This window comes from Misgurnus anguillicaudatus, chromosome 5, assembly GCF_027580225.2.
Source record: "Misgurnus anguillicaudatus chromosome 5, ASM2758022v2, whole genome shotgun sequence".
In the NCBI taxonomy this organism is placed as follows: domain Eukaryota; kingdom Metazoa; phylum Chordata; class Actinopteri; order Cypriniformes; family Cobitidae; genus Misgurnus; species Misgurnus anguillicaudatus.
Genome location: NC_073341.2, coordinates 35,260,378 through 35,278,654, shown reverse-complemented (window position 1 = coordinate 35,278,654; position 18,277 = coordinate 35,260,378). Strand labels below are relative to the sequence as shown.

The window sequence follows — 18,277 nt, the reverse complement described above, 5'->3', positions numbered from 1 at the left end:
TTGATTATAATGTGACTGGGAATAGTAGAAAAAATTATTTTGTTGAAAATTTATTTAATTGAATAGACACACAAAACCTTATTTCTTCATTGCATTTACTTTTAAAATGATACATGTGTATACTTCACAAGATGTTGAAATAAACACATACACACTTGTACTAATTTGAGCTTTGAAACTCTATTAGCTGCATATGAATATCCATTAGCTCTTTAAACCAATAAGACAAAGTACACTGTGATGATGCGAACACACGACACGCCTCGCTCGCGCTCCATCACTCGTTGCGCGCACAGGCTGTCATTTGTTTCTTTCTTGGCGGTCGTATCGGTTTTCTTTCAGAAGACGCTGCTGCAGAAATAATCATTTTTACGTTTAAACGTCAACTTTATTACTGGCGTCTATCTCATCATGTCCACGCGCGGAGGCACGCGCGAGTTTTATTTTAACACGGTGCTGTCACTCGCGAGATCACTGGCCGCTCACAGACCTGCTCCCGTCGAGAAGGTACACACGTCACGATCAGACACAACACTGTTACTTTGTTGCATTGTTTGTTGTTTTGATATTGTCGCTGTGTGCGCGACAGGTGCAGGACTGCGCGAGTTTGTTGCGCGCGGAACTCGACGAGCTTATTTGTGTCAAAGACAAATTGCGCGCTGTTTTTTGCTTCACTTGGTAACATGTAAACTGGTGCAGTGATACATTTCCACTGAATGATTACCATATTTAAATACCATGTAGGTACTTCCAAATACATGTTACTACGATGGTATAGTTATTGATAGTAAATGTATCCGCATACACGGATATAAACATACTGGAAAACATATTTAGTATAACAGTATTTGCTGCTGACTGTAATAAAAAATAAACAGCTGCAGAACTTAAAAATAAATGTAAGTTTAAAGCTCATTATTTATTTATATAGCTCCTCTGATTGACACAATCTATTGTTTAAAAAGCAGGTTTGAGCTGATTATTGTCATACAGAGAGACCTTTCTGCACTTACAATAGACATTACAGTAAGTCAGATACAGTAATGCAGTTTTATATAATCATTAATGGTACATTTAAAAAAACAACAGCTAGTGTACTTCCTTATGTGCTGTTGTGAAATGCATTGCCACACTGCAGACGTCTGCATGAGAACGCATCTTGTCTGTTTGATCATTTAATTTCATGCAGGGGTGTTGCGCACTGCAGTCAAACATCCGCAACACTGTTTAAACTCGCATGCTGTGTCAGAAATGTCTATATACTGTGAGTATGACCTTGGGCATGCGTGATCCTCTTAACAGGTTGTTCTTGTTGTTCAGATGGTCGACTAATACACCTAACGTTTGGTCAGATTTTGGCTACCTGTTAAACACCATGATGACCAGAATAAAAAAATATCCTTAAGTCAAGATATTAGTGTTAGATTATGAACATATATTCTGCTTAGTATTTTTACTCGTATGATTGTGTATTTTGTTTCTTTTTAGATTTAAGCTATTTGTTATACACTGCTGGCTGTCTGTCTGTCTGTCTCTTCCCCACAGGTACAAAAGTTGTTATGCATGTGTCCATGCGACAGTCGTGGTGTCTTTACTCTAGATGTCCGGCGCACAGATGCTGTCATTGCACTGGCTGTGTTCCTGGTCGAGTCCGATTTACAGGTATAACGGAGCGCTTGTGTAATAACTGAGATTGATTGGCTTTATTATGGGCAGTACAATCTGTAATGTGTTTTACAAGTTAAGCTGAGTGCGTGTTTCGTGTAGTAGGAAAGTGGCTGTTAATCACAACTGAATTATAATTCTTACCATTTCAGGCTTTTTTACTGTTTCAGCACACACGCACGCACGCACGCACGCACGCACGCACGCACACACACACACACACACACACACACACACACACACACACACACACACAGTTTTTTGTTTTTGCTGTCTCGCTAATGAAAAAAGTTAATTTCCTCCACCATACAGTACCGTGTCATTTTATCTACACAAACACATACAATGCATTTTAATATCCGACTATCTAAAGTATTTAATATTTAAAGGGGACATTCATGAAAATCCGACTTTTTCCATGTTTAAGTGCTACAATTGGGTCCCCAGTGCTTCTATCAACCTAGAAAATGTGAAAAAGATCAACCCAGTGACTTAGTTTTGGCAAACCAATCTCTACAAGCATGTGAAAAAATAAGTAATTGAAATTTAGCTCCCCCTGTGATGTCAGAAGGGGATAATACCGTTCCTTAAAGGATTAGTCAATTTTCTTAAAAGAAAAATCCAGATAATTTACTCACCACCATGTCATCCAAAATGCCGATGTCCCTCTTTGTTCAGTCAAGAAGAAATTATGTTTTTTGAGGAAAACATTGCAGGATTTTTCTCATTTCAATGGACTTTGGTAGAGCCCAACATTTAACACTTGACTCAACACCCAACAGTTTTTTTCAATGGAGTTTCAAAGGACTATAAACAATCCCAAACGAGGCACAAGGGTCTTATCTAGCGAAACGACCGTCATTTTTGACAAGAAAAATAAAAAATATGCACTTTTAAACCACAACTTTTCATCTAGGTCCGGTCCAGCGCGACCTAACGTAAATGCGTAGTGACGTAGGGAGGTCACGTGTTAGATATATATAAAGGACATTTGCGGACCATTTTAAACAATAAACCGCCACAAAGACATTAATTAGTATCATTCCACATACAACAACGTAGGAACGTACAAGACACTTGTAAACACTGGGGCGGAGTTTCGCGTTCGTCCTCTGTGACCTCTTGACGTCATGACGTACTGCGTGGGGTCACCTGACACATCACGACCGGATCTAGACAAGAAGTTGTGCTTCAAAAGTGTATATTTGTTATTTTTATTGTTAAAAATGACAATCGTTTCGCTAGATAAGACATTTATGCCTCGTTTGGGATTGTTTATAGTCCTTTGAAACTCCGTTGAAAAAAACTGTTAAGTGTTGAGTTAAGTATTAAATGTTGGGTTCTATTAAAGTCCATTAAAATGAGAAAAATCCTGCAATGTTTTCCTCAAAAACATAATTTCTTCTCGACTGAACAAAGAGGGACATCGGCATTTTGGATGACATGGTGGTGAGTAAATTATCTGGATTTTTCTTTTAAGAAAATTGACTAATCCTTTAATCTGCACTATCCAACCACAGCACTGCCATTCAGTGCAGAGATCAGCTCATTTGCATTTTTAAAGGACACACCCAAAAAGGCACATTTTTGCTCACACTTACAAAGTGTCAATTTTAACATGTTATAATAAATTATCTATATGGTATTTTGAGCTAAAATTTCACATATGTACTCTGGGGACACCAAAGATTTATTTGACATCTTAAAAACGTCTTGTGAAATGTCCCCTTTAAAAGTATTTTCAGATTTAGGCTATCCAGCCTCATGCTTCACTAACACATGTTCTTATAAAAAAAGTGTGTCACACACACTTTGTGATATTTTACTATATTTGTAATATTTTGTTTGTGTCATTTTTCACAGCACAAAGAGACAGTGGTCAGTTATCTGTTGAATCTGCTCAAGGGATTACCCAGAGTTCAATGGGTGGAGGAGAATGCTGGGAAGAAGAATAAAGGTAATGATGGAGATGGTTTATGTGAGGTGATTATTAAGTATCTTAACCCAAACAGGAAACGTGTCCTTTGCATTTAACCTATCCAGTGAGTAGTACACACACACACACACACACACACACACACACACACACACACACACAAACAAACAAACACAGTAGTGGTCTGTCATTCACTGCAGCATCCGGAGAGCAACAGGAGGTAAGATGTCTTGATCAAAGGCACCTCAGTCACTTCTTATCTCTCTAAGCCAGTGGTCTCCAACATGGTGCCCGCGCAGAGCCTCAATTTTAATATTTACTTATTAAATGTATTATTTTATTTATGTTAACATTTTAAAAAGTGATCATTAAATAAATGATTTATAAATGATGATGATGATGAACATTAAATAAAATCAACAAGTAAACCAAAAAAGTTTTGAGTAGACCGTATTAAAAAACTAGCCCTTCAAAATATTTTATTCGTTGTGGTAGCCCTTGCGCACAAAAAGGTTGGAGACCCCTGTTCTAAGCCACATACTACAATTCCCATTTACTGTACATTCCTGTTCTTATTGTACATGACATGTTAATCTAGAAAAGTCCACTTTATTTGGATAATGTTTACCCATTATTTCAAAAGGAGGGAAAATATTGGCCATCGACAGTAGTTTTTGATACTACTAATAAACACTGCTAGGTTCAAACATTGATGAGTTTTGTTGATTGTGAGGAGATATTAAGCATAACAATGAAAACCATGTTTTCAGATTATGGGCCAGATTTACTAAACGGGGCAAATGAGCACGAGAACGCAATTCTAAAAAAAAACACAGATTGGAGTTAATGTCTGCGGGTTTTTACTAAAAAGGCTCAAATTAAATAACACAGGCGCAACAGCTGATTTCCATAATGACCAACGCATCTACTAAGAGCAGTGCAAATTAGTCAAGGGTCGCAAATAAGCAGAGCTGATCATCAGGTGCGTGATCTACTAACGCCTGATGAGCTTGAGTTCAGCACCACGGACATCACAGCTGAAAATTAGGGGTGTGAAATTCTAGCTAACAAAGCCAAAGTACACTGAAAAGAACTGGAGGCCAAAAAATGAAAGTTTACAAGAAGTTTTCAAGCACATGGTATTGTGTGACTTCTCAAAAAAAAAAAAAAAAATAATAATAACATGGCTTGGCAAACAATATTTTTGACTAATATGTTCTTCTGGCATTACAAATAAACTTTTACATGGGGAAAAAATGCGCTTCCTTGTACTGTCTCTGTAGCTTCATCTTATCAGCTACAATTGCAGCAATTTCAAGCGCAAATTGATTTAAGACATACTTTTTTCAGCGGTAATTAATGGTGCAAGTACCAATAATATCATACGCACAAACATTAGTAAATCGCATTGCGTTAATCATTTAAATATTCTCCTTCCATAAAATGATGGTTTGCGCTGGCGCCAGGGCCGGATTAACACAGTGAAGTGCCCCAGGGTGACGAATTTTCAAGTGCCCCCCTCCCCAAAAAATTATACATTATATTATATATATATATTATATTGAACTCTAGTCAGGAGTGCCAGCAGAAAATTTAGGGCACACCTTAAATCAGCCTGCAATGCAATTATTTAAATTTTTTCCAAAATAACTGCATTACTGAAAAATACTAAATAGACTTAACTCTATGCAGTCATTATACACAATTGATGTATCTTTAGAATAGGAAGTTATGAACCAAAGAATCATACAACCCCCTTAACTAATTGTAGGCATAAAATACATACATATACCATAAGTTATATCCAAATAGCATACTATAATGAGATGAGTGGCAGGGCAATCTACATACTTGTATCCTTTACACGTTTCTCATCTTTTATCCGGTTTTCCTTAACTTGGCACTGATGTCTGAAACCTTTATTCTCATCTATAATGTTGTTGGTAATGTAGGCTAAACGTTCTCCCGCTCTCTTTGTCTCTCTTCTCTGCAATGTTTAATTTTAAATCCACGCCAGCGCGTGTTGACTTTACCCATCGGTACAATAAACTGAGCGCATGGTAACTTGAAACGATATACGCCTCATGCAAATGAGCGTTTAAAACCCGATCGTGCATTCCGTAGTTTTGTCACGGGTGCCGCACGTGCACGAGTACTTGTAAAAAAAACATTTTGGCCGCAGTCTGGAGCCCTTGGTGCCCCCCACTGCCTGGTGCCCCAGGGCACTCGCCCAATCCCGTCTATGGATAATCCGGCACTGGCTGGCGCAAGGTGTTAGTAAATCTGGCTTTAAGTTTCTTAATGGCAGCATACACTTACAGTATAATGCATTTATTAAAATATAATAATCTGCTATGTCTACATACTTTCATTTTTAGCTGACAACATCAGGCCACCTAGTTTTTATGTTTAACTTTGTCACATCAAAATGTTTTGTAAATGTGTGTAAATTGCATTTGTAAATGTTTCATTTTTTTCAATTGTAAATTGTACATGTCATTCATAGACAGATACTGAAATAAGTTTATATCTTCATGTTCACAGAGACTCTTCCTATGTCAGAAAACTTCAGCTTTTGTCTGGTGACCCTTCTGTCTGATGTAGCACAGAGAGACAAAGAGTCTCGCTTACAGGTCTCCTCTCTCCACCTCTCTCTTTCTTTCTTTTTAAAGACATCATGGTTGACACAAATGCATGTTCAGTACTGTGCAAAAGTCTTAGGCCACCATGCTACCATTAAAGGAATATTCAATTTTCTTAAAAGAAAAATCCAGATAATTTACTCACCACCATGTCAACCAAAATGTTGATGTCTTTCTTTGTTCAGTCCAGAAGAAATGATGTTTTTTGAGGAAAACATTGCAGGGTTTTTCTCATTTTAACACCAAAACTTAACACTTAACACGTAACATTTTTTTTTCAACGGAGTATCAAAGGACTATAAACGATCCCAAACGCTCCCAAAAAGATTGACTTTTGCACAGTACTGTACATTAAAGATTGACTGTCTTCTGTGAAGCACCAACTCAATTTAATAAAGTCTGGTCTCTGTAATTTTGTGATATTTTATCAGTTTCTCACTATACATTTGCCACCCATCTGTTTCATCTTCCGTATGATTTCTTTACCAGATTCTGGAAGCTGTCATGGATGTTATGAAGTCTCTGTTGGAGCTTTGCCAAACACCTGAAAACCATGATAAAGGTGAGCTGATGTGGTCCTGGTCCACCACACACACAGACACACACATATACACACCTGACCCATGATGTCTGTGCAGTGTACCTGTGCAGGTATGCAGTGCCCTGTCTTCTGGGTGTGACTCGAGCCTTCGGTCGCTATGGTAACGGGAGCGAGCCGCTCCTCTCGCAGCTGTTCCCACGGGGGTCTACGAATCCCACCCACCGCGTTTCCGTGAGAACCGAGGGCACCCGGAGGAGATCTTTCAATGACTTTCGCTCCATTCTGCCCAGCTCTCTGCTGATGGCGTGTCAAGGAGACACACTGAGACGCAAGAGCAAAGCTGCCCATCCAGACGCTCAGGTCTCTCTGATCACTAAAGACATTACTTATGTTTCATTTGTCACAAAATAGTTGCTGATACTCAGGTCAAATATTGTGCATTCATTGTTAAGTATTTTCAAAGCGGTACACAGTGTACAGTACATAATCTTACATTCATCTTCAAATTCTGTCTGTGACAGTCATTATTATTATTATTACATTGACAGGTGAGCCCGGATCGAGGCGGTTTTTCACCCTGCTCTCCCACAGCACTGGGACCGCAGTATTTTGAAGGTAATTTAAGGTTTATTTTGTCACGGGTCTAATCCCCGCCTTTCTAAACCAGAAGTTTTAACATTCTTCATCAGATTTCAGAGGTGACACAATGTATATGTTTGTTTCTGAATAAACCAATTTGCTTTTCCGTAGTAAATATGTGTGGTTTTAGAAATTCACTTTTTAAATTTAGCAATTCAAGTCTTGTGTTCAGTCTTCATTTTAGTCAACATAAAACTGATTTTAACACAATCTTCTTTACATTATGTAAAAAAAATCACAAACAAATAACTTTAGTGTAATAGTTGATATGCATTAGATATAAACAAAGGTAATTTACTTGTCTTTATCGGAAGTTGAATTAAATTCACAAAAGTCATTTGTTTATGTTGTTGCTGCTGAAACCGTCCATAATGAATGTTATTTGATATGTTAATTGTTTTGTCAGGTTCATATCTTTCTGATGGAAGTGCAGTGAATCCAGATTATTATTTTACCACAGTTAGTTCAAGCTTCTCCATCTCTCCGCTCTTTACTGGTGCCAGTGGTCAGGAGATCAGTGTTCCTCTGAATCTGCTGAGAGCTCTGCTAGAGATGGTACGCACGCATGCACACGCGCACACACACATACAAACACAGTGTATTTAACAAAGTGTTTCTTTTTAGGTGAAGCAGGTTGTGTCCGATTCATTCCTGAAGTCTCTGGATGCTGTTGTTGCCGAGGTGACAGAGGTAAAATCCAGTCAGTGTGTTCTCTTTTATTAAATATGGGGAAGTAAATAAGGAAATAGTTTTTGGGTGAGCTGTCTCTTTAAGACCAATAGAAATGTCATTATGCATTGCTGGTGCTGAGACTTTTTACTTAAAGTCCCCATCAAATCAAAACTGACAATTCTTATATTTTTATGGAATATTGCACTGTTCATTATAAATCATTATTCATAAATTCATGTGACCTCATGAACTTTAATCAAAATCTGAAAGTGTACTCTCACCTCTTTGTGGCGATCATTCTGTGATGATGTCAGCTAGACGGAATGGTCGGGGCATCCATTAACTCCGCCCCCCCAAACCTGTCAGTCTGCTGTGGAGGTCTTTTTCGGGTCCAAAGAAATGTACCCAACCTGAAATGACCCAAATCTTTTTTACGGAAGAGGATTAGGGCCGCTGGGGAAAAAAATATTTGAATTCTGACTTTATTCTCAGAATTCTGACTTTATTCTCAGAATTCTGACTTTAATCTCAGAATTCTGAGATTAAAGTCAGAATTCAAATTCTGAGATTAAAGTCAGAATTCTGAGATTAAAGTCAGAATTCTGAGATTAAAGTCAGAATTCAAATTCTGAGATTAAAGTCAGAATTCTGAGATTAAAGTCAGAATTCTGAGATTAAATTCAGAATTCAAATTCTGAGATTAAAGTCAGAATTCTGAGATTAAAGTCAGCATTCTGAGATTAAAGTCAGAATTTTGAGATTAAAGTCAGCATTCTGAGATTAAAGTCAGAATTTTGAGATTAAAGTCAGAATTCTGAGATTAAAGTCAGAATTCTGAGATTAAAGTCAGAATTCAAATTCTGAGATTAAAGTCAGAATTCTGAGATTAAAGTCAGCATTCTGAGATTAAAGTCAGAATTTTGAGATTAAAGTCAGAATTTTGAGATAAAAGTCAGAATTCTGAGATTAAAGTCAGCATTCTGAGATTAAAGTCAGAATTCTGAGATTAAAGTCAGAATTCTGAGATTAAAGTCAGAATTCTGAGATTTAATTCTGAGATTAAAGTCAGAATTCTGAGATTAAAGTCAGAATTCTGAGATTAAAGTCAGAATTCTGAGATTAAAGTCAGAATTCAAATTCTGAGATTAAAGTCAGAATTCTGAGATTAAAGTCAGAATTCTGAGATTAAAGTCAGCATTCTGAGATTAAAGTCAGCATTCTGAGATTAAAGTCAGAATTTTGAGATTAAAGTCAGAATTTTGAGATTAAAGTCAGAATTCTGAGATTAAAGTCAGAATTCTGAGATTAAAGTCAGAATTCAAATTCTGAGATTAAAGTCAGAATTCTGAGATTAAAGTCAGCATTCTGAGATTAAAGTCAGAATTTTGAGATTAAAGTCAGAATTCTGAGATTAAAGTCAGAATTCTGAGATTAAAGTCAGCATTCTGAGATTAAAGTCAGAATTCTGAGATTAAAGTCAGAATTCTGAGATTAAAGTCAGAATTCTGAGATTAAAGTCAGAATTCTGAGATTAAAATTAGAATTCAAATTCTGAGATTAAAGTCAGAATTCTGAGATTAAAGTCAGCATTCTGAGATTAAAGTCAGAATTTTGAGATTAAAGTCAGAATTTTGAGATTAAAGTCAGAATTCTGAGATTAAAGTCAGAATTCTGAGATTAAAGTCAGAATTCAAATATTTTTTTCACCAGTGGCCCTAATCCTCTTCTGTACATTTTTAACCCAAACCTGACGTGCATAAATATATTTTTTTAAAGGGGACATTTCCCAAGACTTTTTAAAGATGTCAAATAAATCTTTGGTGTCCACAGAGTACATATGTGATGTTTTAGCTCAAAATACATGTTAAAAACATGTTAAAATGTACACTTTGTAGGTGTGAGCAAAAATGTGCCGTATTGGGTGTGTCCTTTAAAATGCAAATGAGCTTATTTCTGCACTAAATGGCAGTGTTGTGGTTGGATAGTTTAGATTAAGGGGTGGTATTATCCCCTTCTGACATCATAAGGGGAGCCAAATTACCTGTTTTTTCACGTGTTTGCAGAGAATGGTTTACCAAAACGAAGTTATTGTGTTGATCTTTTTCACATTTTCTAGGTTGATGCATCGGGGACACAATTATAGCACTTAAACATGGAAAAAGACAGACTTTCGTGATATTTCCCCTTTTAAGAAAGACCCGAGACAAACCCGAGAAAATTAGACCCCGAGTACGTCCCCTAACCAGTGGCATTTTTTTTTTCAATTCGACTGGACCCGAATATAAGCGGCACTTCCCCACATGCACCAGTCAGACAGAAAGAAACCCCAGTGGTCTCACATCCAATTTGTCCTGCTGCTCCTCGGGTTTTCAGATTTAAGTGGACTCGTAAAGACTGCTGTCTTTTTCTGCTGTGAGTTTCATTTCTGAATGAATCACAGCAGAAAACTCAAGTCACTCCCACTATTTTCCAGTGTGATATTGCATTTCATGCAGAAATATATACAGGGTTGCCATGTTGGGCTACTTTAACACTTTTGCCATTGGATGTATTTCATGTTCACATGTTGAAGCAAACTCAATAATGGGACATTCATGCCCGGGATTGCCAATTTTAGCAGAGGAACCCTGCCAAAAACACAGATTGTTCACCTAGAATTTGTTTTTATCAGAGAAAACACTATTGGGATAGTTTTGGACTTTTAAATAGCAATTGGGCTGGTTTTGCTGTAAAAACCTGGCAACCCTGAATGTCACAATACAGAAGTAAAGTCGATTGCAACTTCCTGTTCACAGGGACTTTAAGTCAAAACAAACTGTGTGTTATTTCAAATAAAGTCTTTGTTTTAAAGTAAATCCCAAAAGAGAGAGACTTTACAGTTTGCTTGTTATTTGCATTTCTCATTTTTGTTTTTTTCTCTCGTTCGAAGGCTAATCCAGGCATTGATCTGTTTTACAAAGCTTTCAGTGACCCACTTTATGTCAGCGTATTTAAGATGTTGAGGGACACGCTCTATTACATGAAAGGTTATTAAAATCTCATTTCTATCTAAACACATCTGTTCATAAAAACCCTTTGACCTGTGAATCTTTCACACTCATCTCTATTTGTGTTGGTCAGATGTGCAGATGAGTTTTGTGAAGGATGTTCATGATTTTGTGCTGGAGCAGTTCAGCAGCAGCCAATCGGAACTGCTGAGGGTTCTGCATGAAGAGCGGTTGCCAGGGGAACCCAGTCCTCTCAAGCTCCGTTGTCATGCCAATGCAGCCTGTGTAGACCTCATGGTGTGGGCTGTCAAAGATGAGCAAGGTCATCTCTGTTTATAGCACAATACGTAAACAACACAACAAATAAGTGACAATATGTGCTTTTTACATTCCTGGTCTTATTGTATGTTATACTGAAGGATAAAAAATGTTTGCATCAAAACGAAATCAGACTCTGAAATAAATGAATGTACATTAATTGTTTGTTTGTTTATTTCTCACTGCAGGAGCGGAGAATCTGTGCACTAAACTGTCTGAGAAACTTCAATCCAAAACATCCAGTAAAGTGATCATCGCTCATATGCCTCTGCTCATCTGCTGTCTGCAGGTAAAGACTCGAGCACAGGTGCGGTCGGCGTATACCGAACAAACCGACTGACCCGTCTGTGTCTCTGTCGCAGGGTTTAGGGCGTCTATGCGAGCGCTTTCCTGTCATCGCTCACTCGGCCACCATGTCTCTGAAAGATTTTCTGGTGGTTCCTTCCGCTGTTCTGATTAAACTCTATAAGTATCACAGCCAGTGCGTCTCCGGTGAGTTTACTGTAGCTCTTTCTGTGTCCTCTCTCCGTATCTGAAGAACTATCTTAAATCGTCTGTTAACATTTCTTTAGGAGGAGGCGGGATTAAAATCAACGTGGTCAATGAGCAGTCTCAATCAACTTTTAACCTGCTGTATAACAGGAAAGACCAACCGTCCATGTACGAGCAGCTCAGAGACATCTCCATTGATAACATCTGCAGGTCAGACTGATCTAAAATGATGCTCTCAGAAGATTTAATCATGCTGGACTGAATTTGTTTCTCGTGATCGTGAAGATAAGTGTTTCTGTTGCGTTTTCAGTGTTATAGCTCATGGGTTTGATCCCCAGGGAACATATGGTTTGGTTCCAAAACGCGATAAACGGCATTTAAAAAAAATTAGTTACCGCAAAAATCAGAATTGTATCAGGTCAGTATTAAAAAGTAAATTCTTCATTTTACGCAAAATACAATATCCACCATGTTATTCTGTCATCTTTTCTCCTTTTTTTCCCAAAACGTGATTAACATCAGTCTTCATTCTCTGCAGAATGCAATAACCAATCACAGCGAACCATTCTACGCATTGTAAACAAGAATGGTGGCGCGTTGAATACACAGTGAATCCTAGTTTTTCTCATCTACTTTGTACTTCGTGATCAACAAACAAACAAAAACAAAAAATACTTTTGATGGCATTGATAAACCTGCTGTGGTTTTCTGTGGCGGGGAACAAACGTAAGCCATCAAAATCAAATAATTTACACGAGAGGCACTCAGGCGAAGTAAATGTTGGCTGTTGCTTGTTCTCACGACAGCATCAAGCTTTTGTCATGCTAACACATTGACCCCAGGGAATCTTATGAAAAACTTTCCTTTTTTTACTCAAAGTTAACGAAAATCGAGCAGGACCAAAACATTTTATAGCTGATCGCTGTCAAAAAAGTTCAGCGACGACGTCCCAAGAATAACAGCAGCAATGACAGTGTTCTTAATATGACAAAGTAAGTGTTTTGATTAATGCCATTGTTTTTTTTTGTTTTTTTTTTTTAGTCAACTAAATGAATATAACATGGCAAAGATGAATGCACATTTATATATTGATTCAATACATTTATAGCATTTTGAAAAAAACTTGTCATGGATTTATTGCATTTTGCGGAAAAAATAATCAGTTTTTATAATAAATCTTTGAAAATCAAATTATGGATTTGAATTTTTTATGTTTTTTTAACCTAAAGATATGTGAAAGTTTGTAACAGAAAATAGGTTTTTTTTATCTTCTCACTTTCTTGGTATAGAAATGCGTTTTACTGAAATTAGTCAAAATGGATTTATTGCGTTTTGGAACCAAACTCTTTATATATATATATATACAGTAGATGAAATTTATAGTCTGCAATACACTAGAAGTCCCTTTGGGTAAAAACATCTTCCAAATGCATAATAACAACAAAACATGACAGTATTTTAAGGGCCACTGGCGTCTAGTGGTAAGATTGTGAATTGCGACCAGTCCATCCCTTCCTTTCGAAACGCATAGAGAAGCTACGGTTGCATAGCCTTAGCCTGGTCCAACCAGACTCTCGTACATTCATTTAATTTGTACAGAGAGTCTGGCCACACTCCATTGCAAAGTGTTACTTCCGTTATGGAGGGTCCTCTGTTGAAGTTAAAAACTATTGGATCTGCCCAGAGTCTCTCAGAATCTGCCATAGCCAATCGCTAACGTGTAGTCGTGACGTATATCATCGGAAACAACAAGTCCAAATGACCAGACCAACAAAACTTAGCAAACATTGTTCTTGCTCCAGCTTTAACTTCTGTATATCCGGAAGTTTTGCAACAACGGACCGAATAGCTTTTCTCACGTCTTTCTCCGCTGCCATTACTAAACTACAACTCAAACTGACGCACGACCTCAACGTCATCGTTTTTAGCCATCTCCCTCTGTTCGCTGATTGGACCTGCAGATTTTTGCAGGAGAAAACGAAACTCTACACAGCAGTCCCAGACGTAGTAGTGAAGCGAAATGAAAATTAAGCGGAAGCACGTAGGAGGGCGGAGCCAGGCTAACGGTTGCAGTCACAGAAAAAACATCTCATCATCTGACAAAAAGTGCTTTATAGAACAGTTTGTTCATTTAGGGCTACTGTAGAAACATGACGGTGCGTAATGGTGACTTCCATGTAAGAGGACCTGCAATATTCATAGATAAAAAAGCTCATTCTAAGGTAATAAAAACAATACAGTTCATTTTGTAAGGTCTTTATACACTACTGATAATATAGTTTTGTATATTATATTGCAGTTCTGTCAAGATGTCACAATGCACCTTTAACTCTTTCCCCGCCATTGTCGAGTTATCTCGTCAATTAAGAGAAAACCTTTGCATAAAAACGTGTTCCTGGTGAATTTTTATGTTAATCTGCAATATCGAAAAAAAAACTGAAGCCAAAACGTTATTTACTCATTTTAAACTCTGTGTATGTTTTGATAATCGTTCTGAATCTGATCTCTTACCAAATTCCTTCACAAAAATGCAATTATTTCAGCTTTTTTGCTACCCATTTTTAACTCTTTCCCCGCCATTGACGAGATAAATCATCAATTAAGAGAAAACGCTTCCCTGCCAATGACCAGAGTTTCCGGCTTTCCGCAATACCGCTATAATCCACCACTTTAGCAACTTATACAACCCGGAAGTAGTGGCTGACGTGAAAGAACTCTGTGTATGTTTTAAAGATCGCTCTGCATCTGATCTCTATCAAAAGTCCTTCACAAAAATGGAATTATCTCAGCTTTTTGCTCAAAATTGGATGTTTTTGAAGAAACCTACACATTTTTGAGAGTTGATAAAAAGAGAACTAATGAAGGCTAATGAAGGTTTTTTGTTTAAAAGCAGGGGGTCTGTTCTTTCATTTTAAATATTGTTTGTTTATATATTTAAAGAAGAACATTTTCTGGAAGGCATTAAACTTTTGTGAAATGCTGGCGCGGGCTGGCAACTTTTTTAAAGAAGCTGGCGGAGAAAGAGTTAAAAGTTTACAAGCAGAGAAAAAAAATATATATATATATGAAACTTTTTTCTCGTTTTGTTTGTTTGTTTATTGTTTGTTTGAAAGCAGAGGGTCTGTTTTTTCATTTGATATATTTGTATGTTTATATAATTTTAGAAGAGTTTTTTTTCTCGAAGGCATTTTGTGAAAATTCCAAAAAATGCTGCCGGGGCAACTTTTCAGAAATTGGCTGGCGGGGAATGAGTTAAGAGAAAACACTTCATTACCAATGACCAGTTTTTACGGCAATCCATATTTCCTCTATTATCCACTAGGTGGAGATGCTGGCGCTGGCAACTCTTTATAAATCACTGATAGGGAAAGAGTTAATAAAAGACTGACTGTATGGTCTCATTCTTGTTTATGTATGTTCTTAGATGTCTTAAAGCGGGTCTCACCATGGATCCTGTCATAGTGGAAGCTTTTCTTGCCAGCCTGTCAAATCGCCTCTACATCTCACGAGAAAACGACAAGTGAGGAAACAAAAACGATTTCTGTTGCCTTCTCTCTATCATCCTGTCCGTCATTTTAAGTGATGTCCACATGTGTGGTTAAATTTGTTTTCAGGGATGCCCATTTGATTCCAGACCACACCATTCGTGCGCTGGGTCACATCGCGGTGGCAATGAGAGACAGTCCTAAAGTGATGGAGCCAATCCTGCAGATCTTACAGCAGAAGTTTTGTCAGCCTCCCTCACAGTTAGATGTGTTGATTATAGACCAGCTGGGCTGCATGGTCATCACTGGAAATGTAAGCGTGTCTCACACATAAATACAGCCTGTCTGTGTGTGAAGCTGCGACACAGATGGATATTTTTAGAAATGTGATCCAAGTAGATTGGGTGGTGGATGTTTGTTTCTCTAACCCGTGTGTGTTTATGTTTTGTTTTCTTATAGCAATACATTTATCAGGAGGTTTGGAATCTCTTCCAGCAGATCAGTGTGAAAGCGAGTAATGTTGTGTATTCTGCTACTAAAGACTACAGAGACCATGGATACAGGTGTGTGTGTGATAGGCGCTTCCTTTGAGGACAGAAACACTGCATCCAAAATCACCTACTTGCATACTTTATAGTAGAGGTAAGTTTGGTTTAATGTTGTTTGTGTGCATTTGGGTGGGTAGACACTGCTCTCTGGCTGTGATAAATGCCCTGGCGAATATCGCAGCTAACCTGCAGGAGGAAACACTGGTGGATGAGCTGTTGGTCAATCTGCTGGAGTTGTTTGTTCAGCTCGGTCTGGAGGGTAAGAGAGCAAGTGAACGGGCCAGTGATAAAGGTCCTGCTCTTAAGGTCAGTGTGGGTTTGCTGAAAGATTACACACATTTAACATTTTATCACCATGGGGCGGTTTCCCAGACAGGGATTAGACTAGTCCTAGACATACGTGCCCTTTGTTTTGCCTCAAAATGCACACAAGTAATGTTTTTAATATGGCATGTTTGTTAAAACTAGTTGTACAGTTGAAAGAAAAAGTATGTGAACCTTTTGGGCTTACTTGGATTTCTTCATAAATTGGTCATAAAATGTGTCACAACAATAGAGAAACACAGTCTGCTTAAACTAATACCGCACAAGCATTATACGTTTTCATGTTTTTATTGAACACAACATGTAAACATTTTCTTCTGTTGAAGCCATTCTGTTGTTGATTTACTTCTATGCTTTGGTGGTGTCTAAGGTGGTGTCCTCCCATGAAGTCCATTCTTGTTTAATGTTTTCCTTATTGTAGATTTGTCAACAAAAATGTAAGCATGTGCCAGAGATTTCTGTAAGTCTTTAGCTGACACTCTAGGATTCTTCTTCACCTCATTGAGCATTCTGCGCTGTGCTCTTGCAGTCATCTTTACAGGACGACCACGCCTAGGGAGTGTAGCAACAGTGCTGAACTTTCTCCATTTGTAAACAATCTGTCTTACCGTGGACACATGGACATCAAGGCTTTTAGATATACTTTTGTAACCCTTTCCAGCTTTATGTAAGTCAACAATTCTTGATCGTAGGTCTTCTGAGAGCTCTTTTGTGCGAGGCATGGTTCACATCAGACAATGCCTCTTCAGAACAGCAAACTCAAAACTGGTGTGTGTTTTTTATTGGACAGGGCAGCTTTAATCAACACATCCAATCTCATCACATTGATTGGACCCCAGGTTGGCTGACTCCTGGCTCCAATTACTAGCTCTTGGAGAAGTCATAAGCCTAAGGTTTCATATACTTTTTCCACCCTGCACTATGAATGTTTACATGTTGTGTTCAATAAAAACATGAAAACGTATAATGTTTGTGTGGTATTAGTTTAAGCAGACTGTGTTTTTCTATTGTTGTGACTTAGATGAAGATCAGAACACATTTTATGACCAATTTATGAAGAAATCCAAGTAAGCCCAAAGGGTTCACATACTTTTTCTTTCAACTGTATTTTTTAATTAAACTAAGGCGTAGTCCTGGCTTAGGCTAATCCCTGTCCGGGAAACCACCCCAAAGAGAAGTAGACTACTACACATACATAGTATGTTTTTGTGTGTGTGTGTTTTTTTTATGTTATTTTGTGGTTCTGTTTCCTAGGCATCAAGCAGCGCTGGTAATTTGGGTGTTCTCATTCCTGTAATCGCTGTGGTAAGAGACAAACCCTCACACTGAATGTGCGTGAACACCGCAGTGGCTTCGTCGCTGTGTGTCGCCCATCTCTTTCAATGGGGTTGTTAGGAGGCGTTCCTTATTCTGGTTGTCCAAGGAACAACCATAAATGATTAACCATCCTCTCAGTAAATGAAGAAAGACGGATGACTGCTTCACTTTCATTGGTTATCGCTCCTACAGGGTTCCCACGGGTCTTTGAAATCCTTGAAAGTTTGTGAATCTGGGAAAAAAATTCAAGGCCCTGGGAAGTTTTTGAAAATTAACATACATAGATACAGGTCATTGAAAGTACTTGAATCTATTTTGTGCAAGAAGTTTTTTGGGAAAAAATCCATATTATTCCCTGTGTAGTGTAGGATAATATCATAAAAATTCTAGACGTTTTAAGCACGCGTGCTAAACTGTTTTAAATGCTTATATCTTCTGTATGCGAATGTTGATTCATACAAAAATGCTTTTTTGCAAAGTTGTGTTTGACATATGAAAACATCTCGGGATACGTATGTAACTGTTGTTCCCTGAGAAGGGAACGAGGCGCTGCGTCTCCCTTGCCATACTTCCTGCGTCCCTGTAACGCCATATTTGGCAATATTTCAGATATACTTCCTAAAACCCGTGTCACCCTGTCTTTGTCATTAAGCCTCACCATTGGTTGAATTTGATATACACATTCAGACTCACTTACCCCTGGAGGCGTCC

General features: G+C 37.9%; 1 protein-coding gene across 3 annotated transcripts in view; it reads left to right on the top strand.

The window, feature by feature from the left end:
* The first annotated feature begins 190 nt into the window (after positions 1 to 190).
* The window catches only part of pi4kab (phosphatidylinositol 4-kinase, catalytic, alpha b), a 48,005-nt gene continuing 29,918 nt past the window's right edge, over positions 191 to 18,277 (top strand). Inside the window, exons 1-19 of one of the 3 annotated variants that reach the window (XM_055167390.2) lie at positions 191 to 507; positions 1,546 to 1,662; positions 3,529 to 3,622; positions 6,146 to 6,234; positions 6,733 to 6,805; positions 6,882 to 7,144; positions 7,333 to 7,399; positions 7,830 to 7,978; positions 8,048 to 8,113; positions 11,025 to 11,121; positions 11,216 to 11,404; positions 11,589 to 11,689; positions 11,763 to 11,892; positions 11,973 to 12,102; positions 15,317 to 15,412; positions 15,507 to 15,690; positions 15,837 to 15,940; positions 16,063 to 16,231; positions 17,504 to 17,554. In XM_055167390.2, coding sequence (XP_055023365.2) covers positions 412 to 507; positions 1,546 to 1,662; positions 3,529 to 3,622; positions 6,146 to 6,234; positions 6,733 to 6,805; positions 6,882 to 7,144; positions 7,333 to 7,399; positions 7,830 to 7,978; positions 8,048 to 8,113; positions 11,025 to 11,121; positions 11,216 to 11,404; positions 11,589 to 11,689; positions 11,763 to 11,892; positions 11,973 to 12,102; positions 15,317 to 15,412; positions 15,507 to 15,690; positions 15,837 to 15,940; positions 16,063 to 16,231; positions 17,504 to 17,554 — 2,265 coding nt within the window. In that variant the 5' untranslated portion in view covers positions 191 to 411. The remainder of the gene's footprint in view (positions 508 to 1,545; positions 1,663 to 3,528; positions 3,623 to 6,145; positions 6,235 to 6,732; positions 6,806 to 6,881; positions 7,145 to 7,332; positions 7,400 to 7,829; positions 7,979 to 8,047; positions 8,114 to 11,024; positions 11,122 to 11,215; positions 11,405 to 11,588; positions 11,690 to 11,762; positions 11,893 to 11,972; positions 12,103 to 15,316; positions 15,413 to 15,506; positions 15,691 to 15,836; positions 15,941 to 16,062; positions 16,232 to 17,503; positions 17,555 to 18,277) is intronic. The other 2 variants (XM_055167391.2, XM_055167392.2) reach the window with 2 other exon arrangements.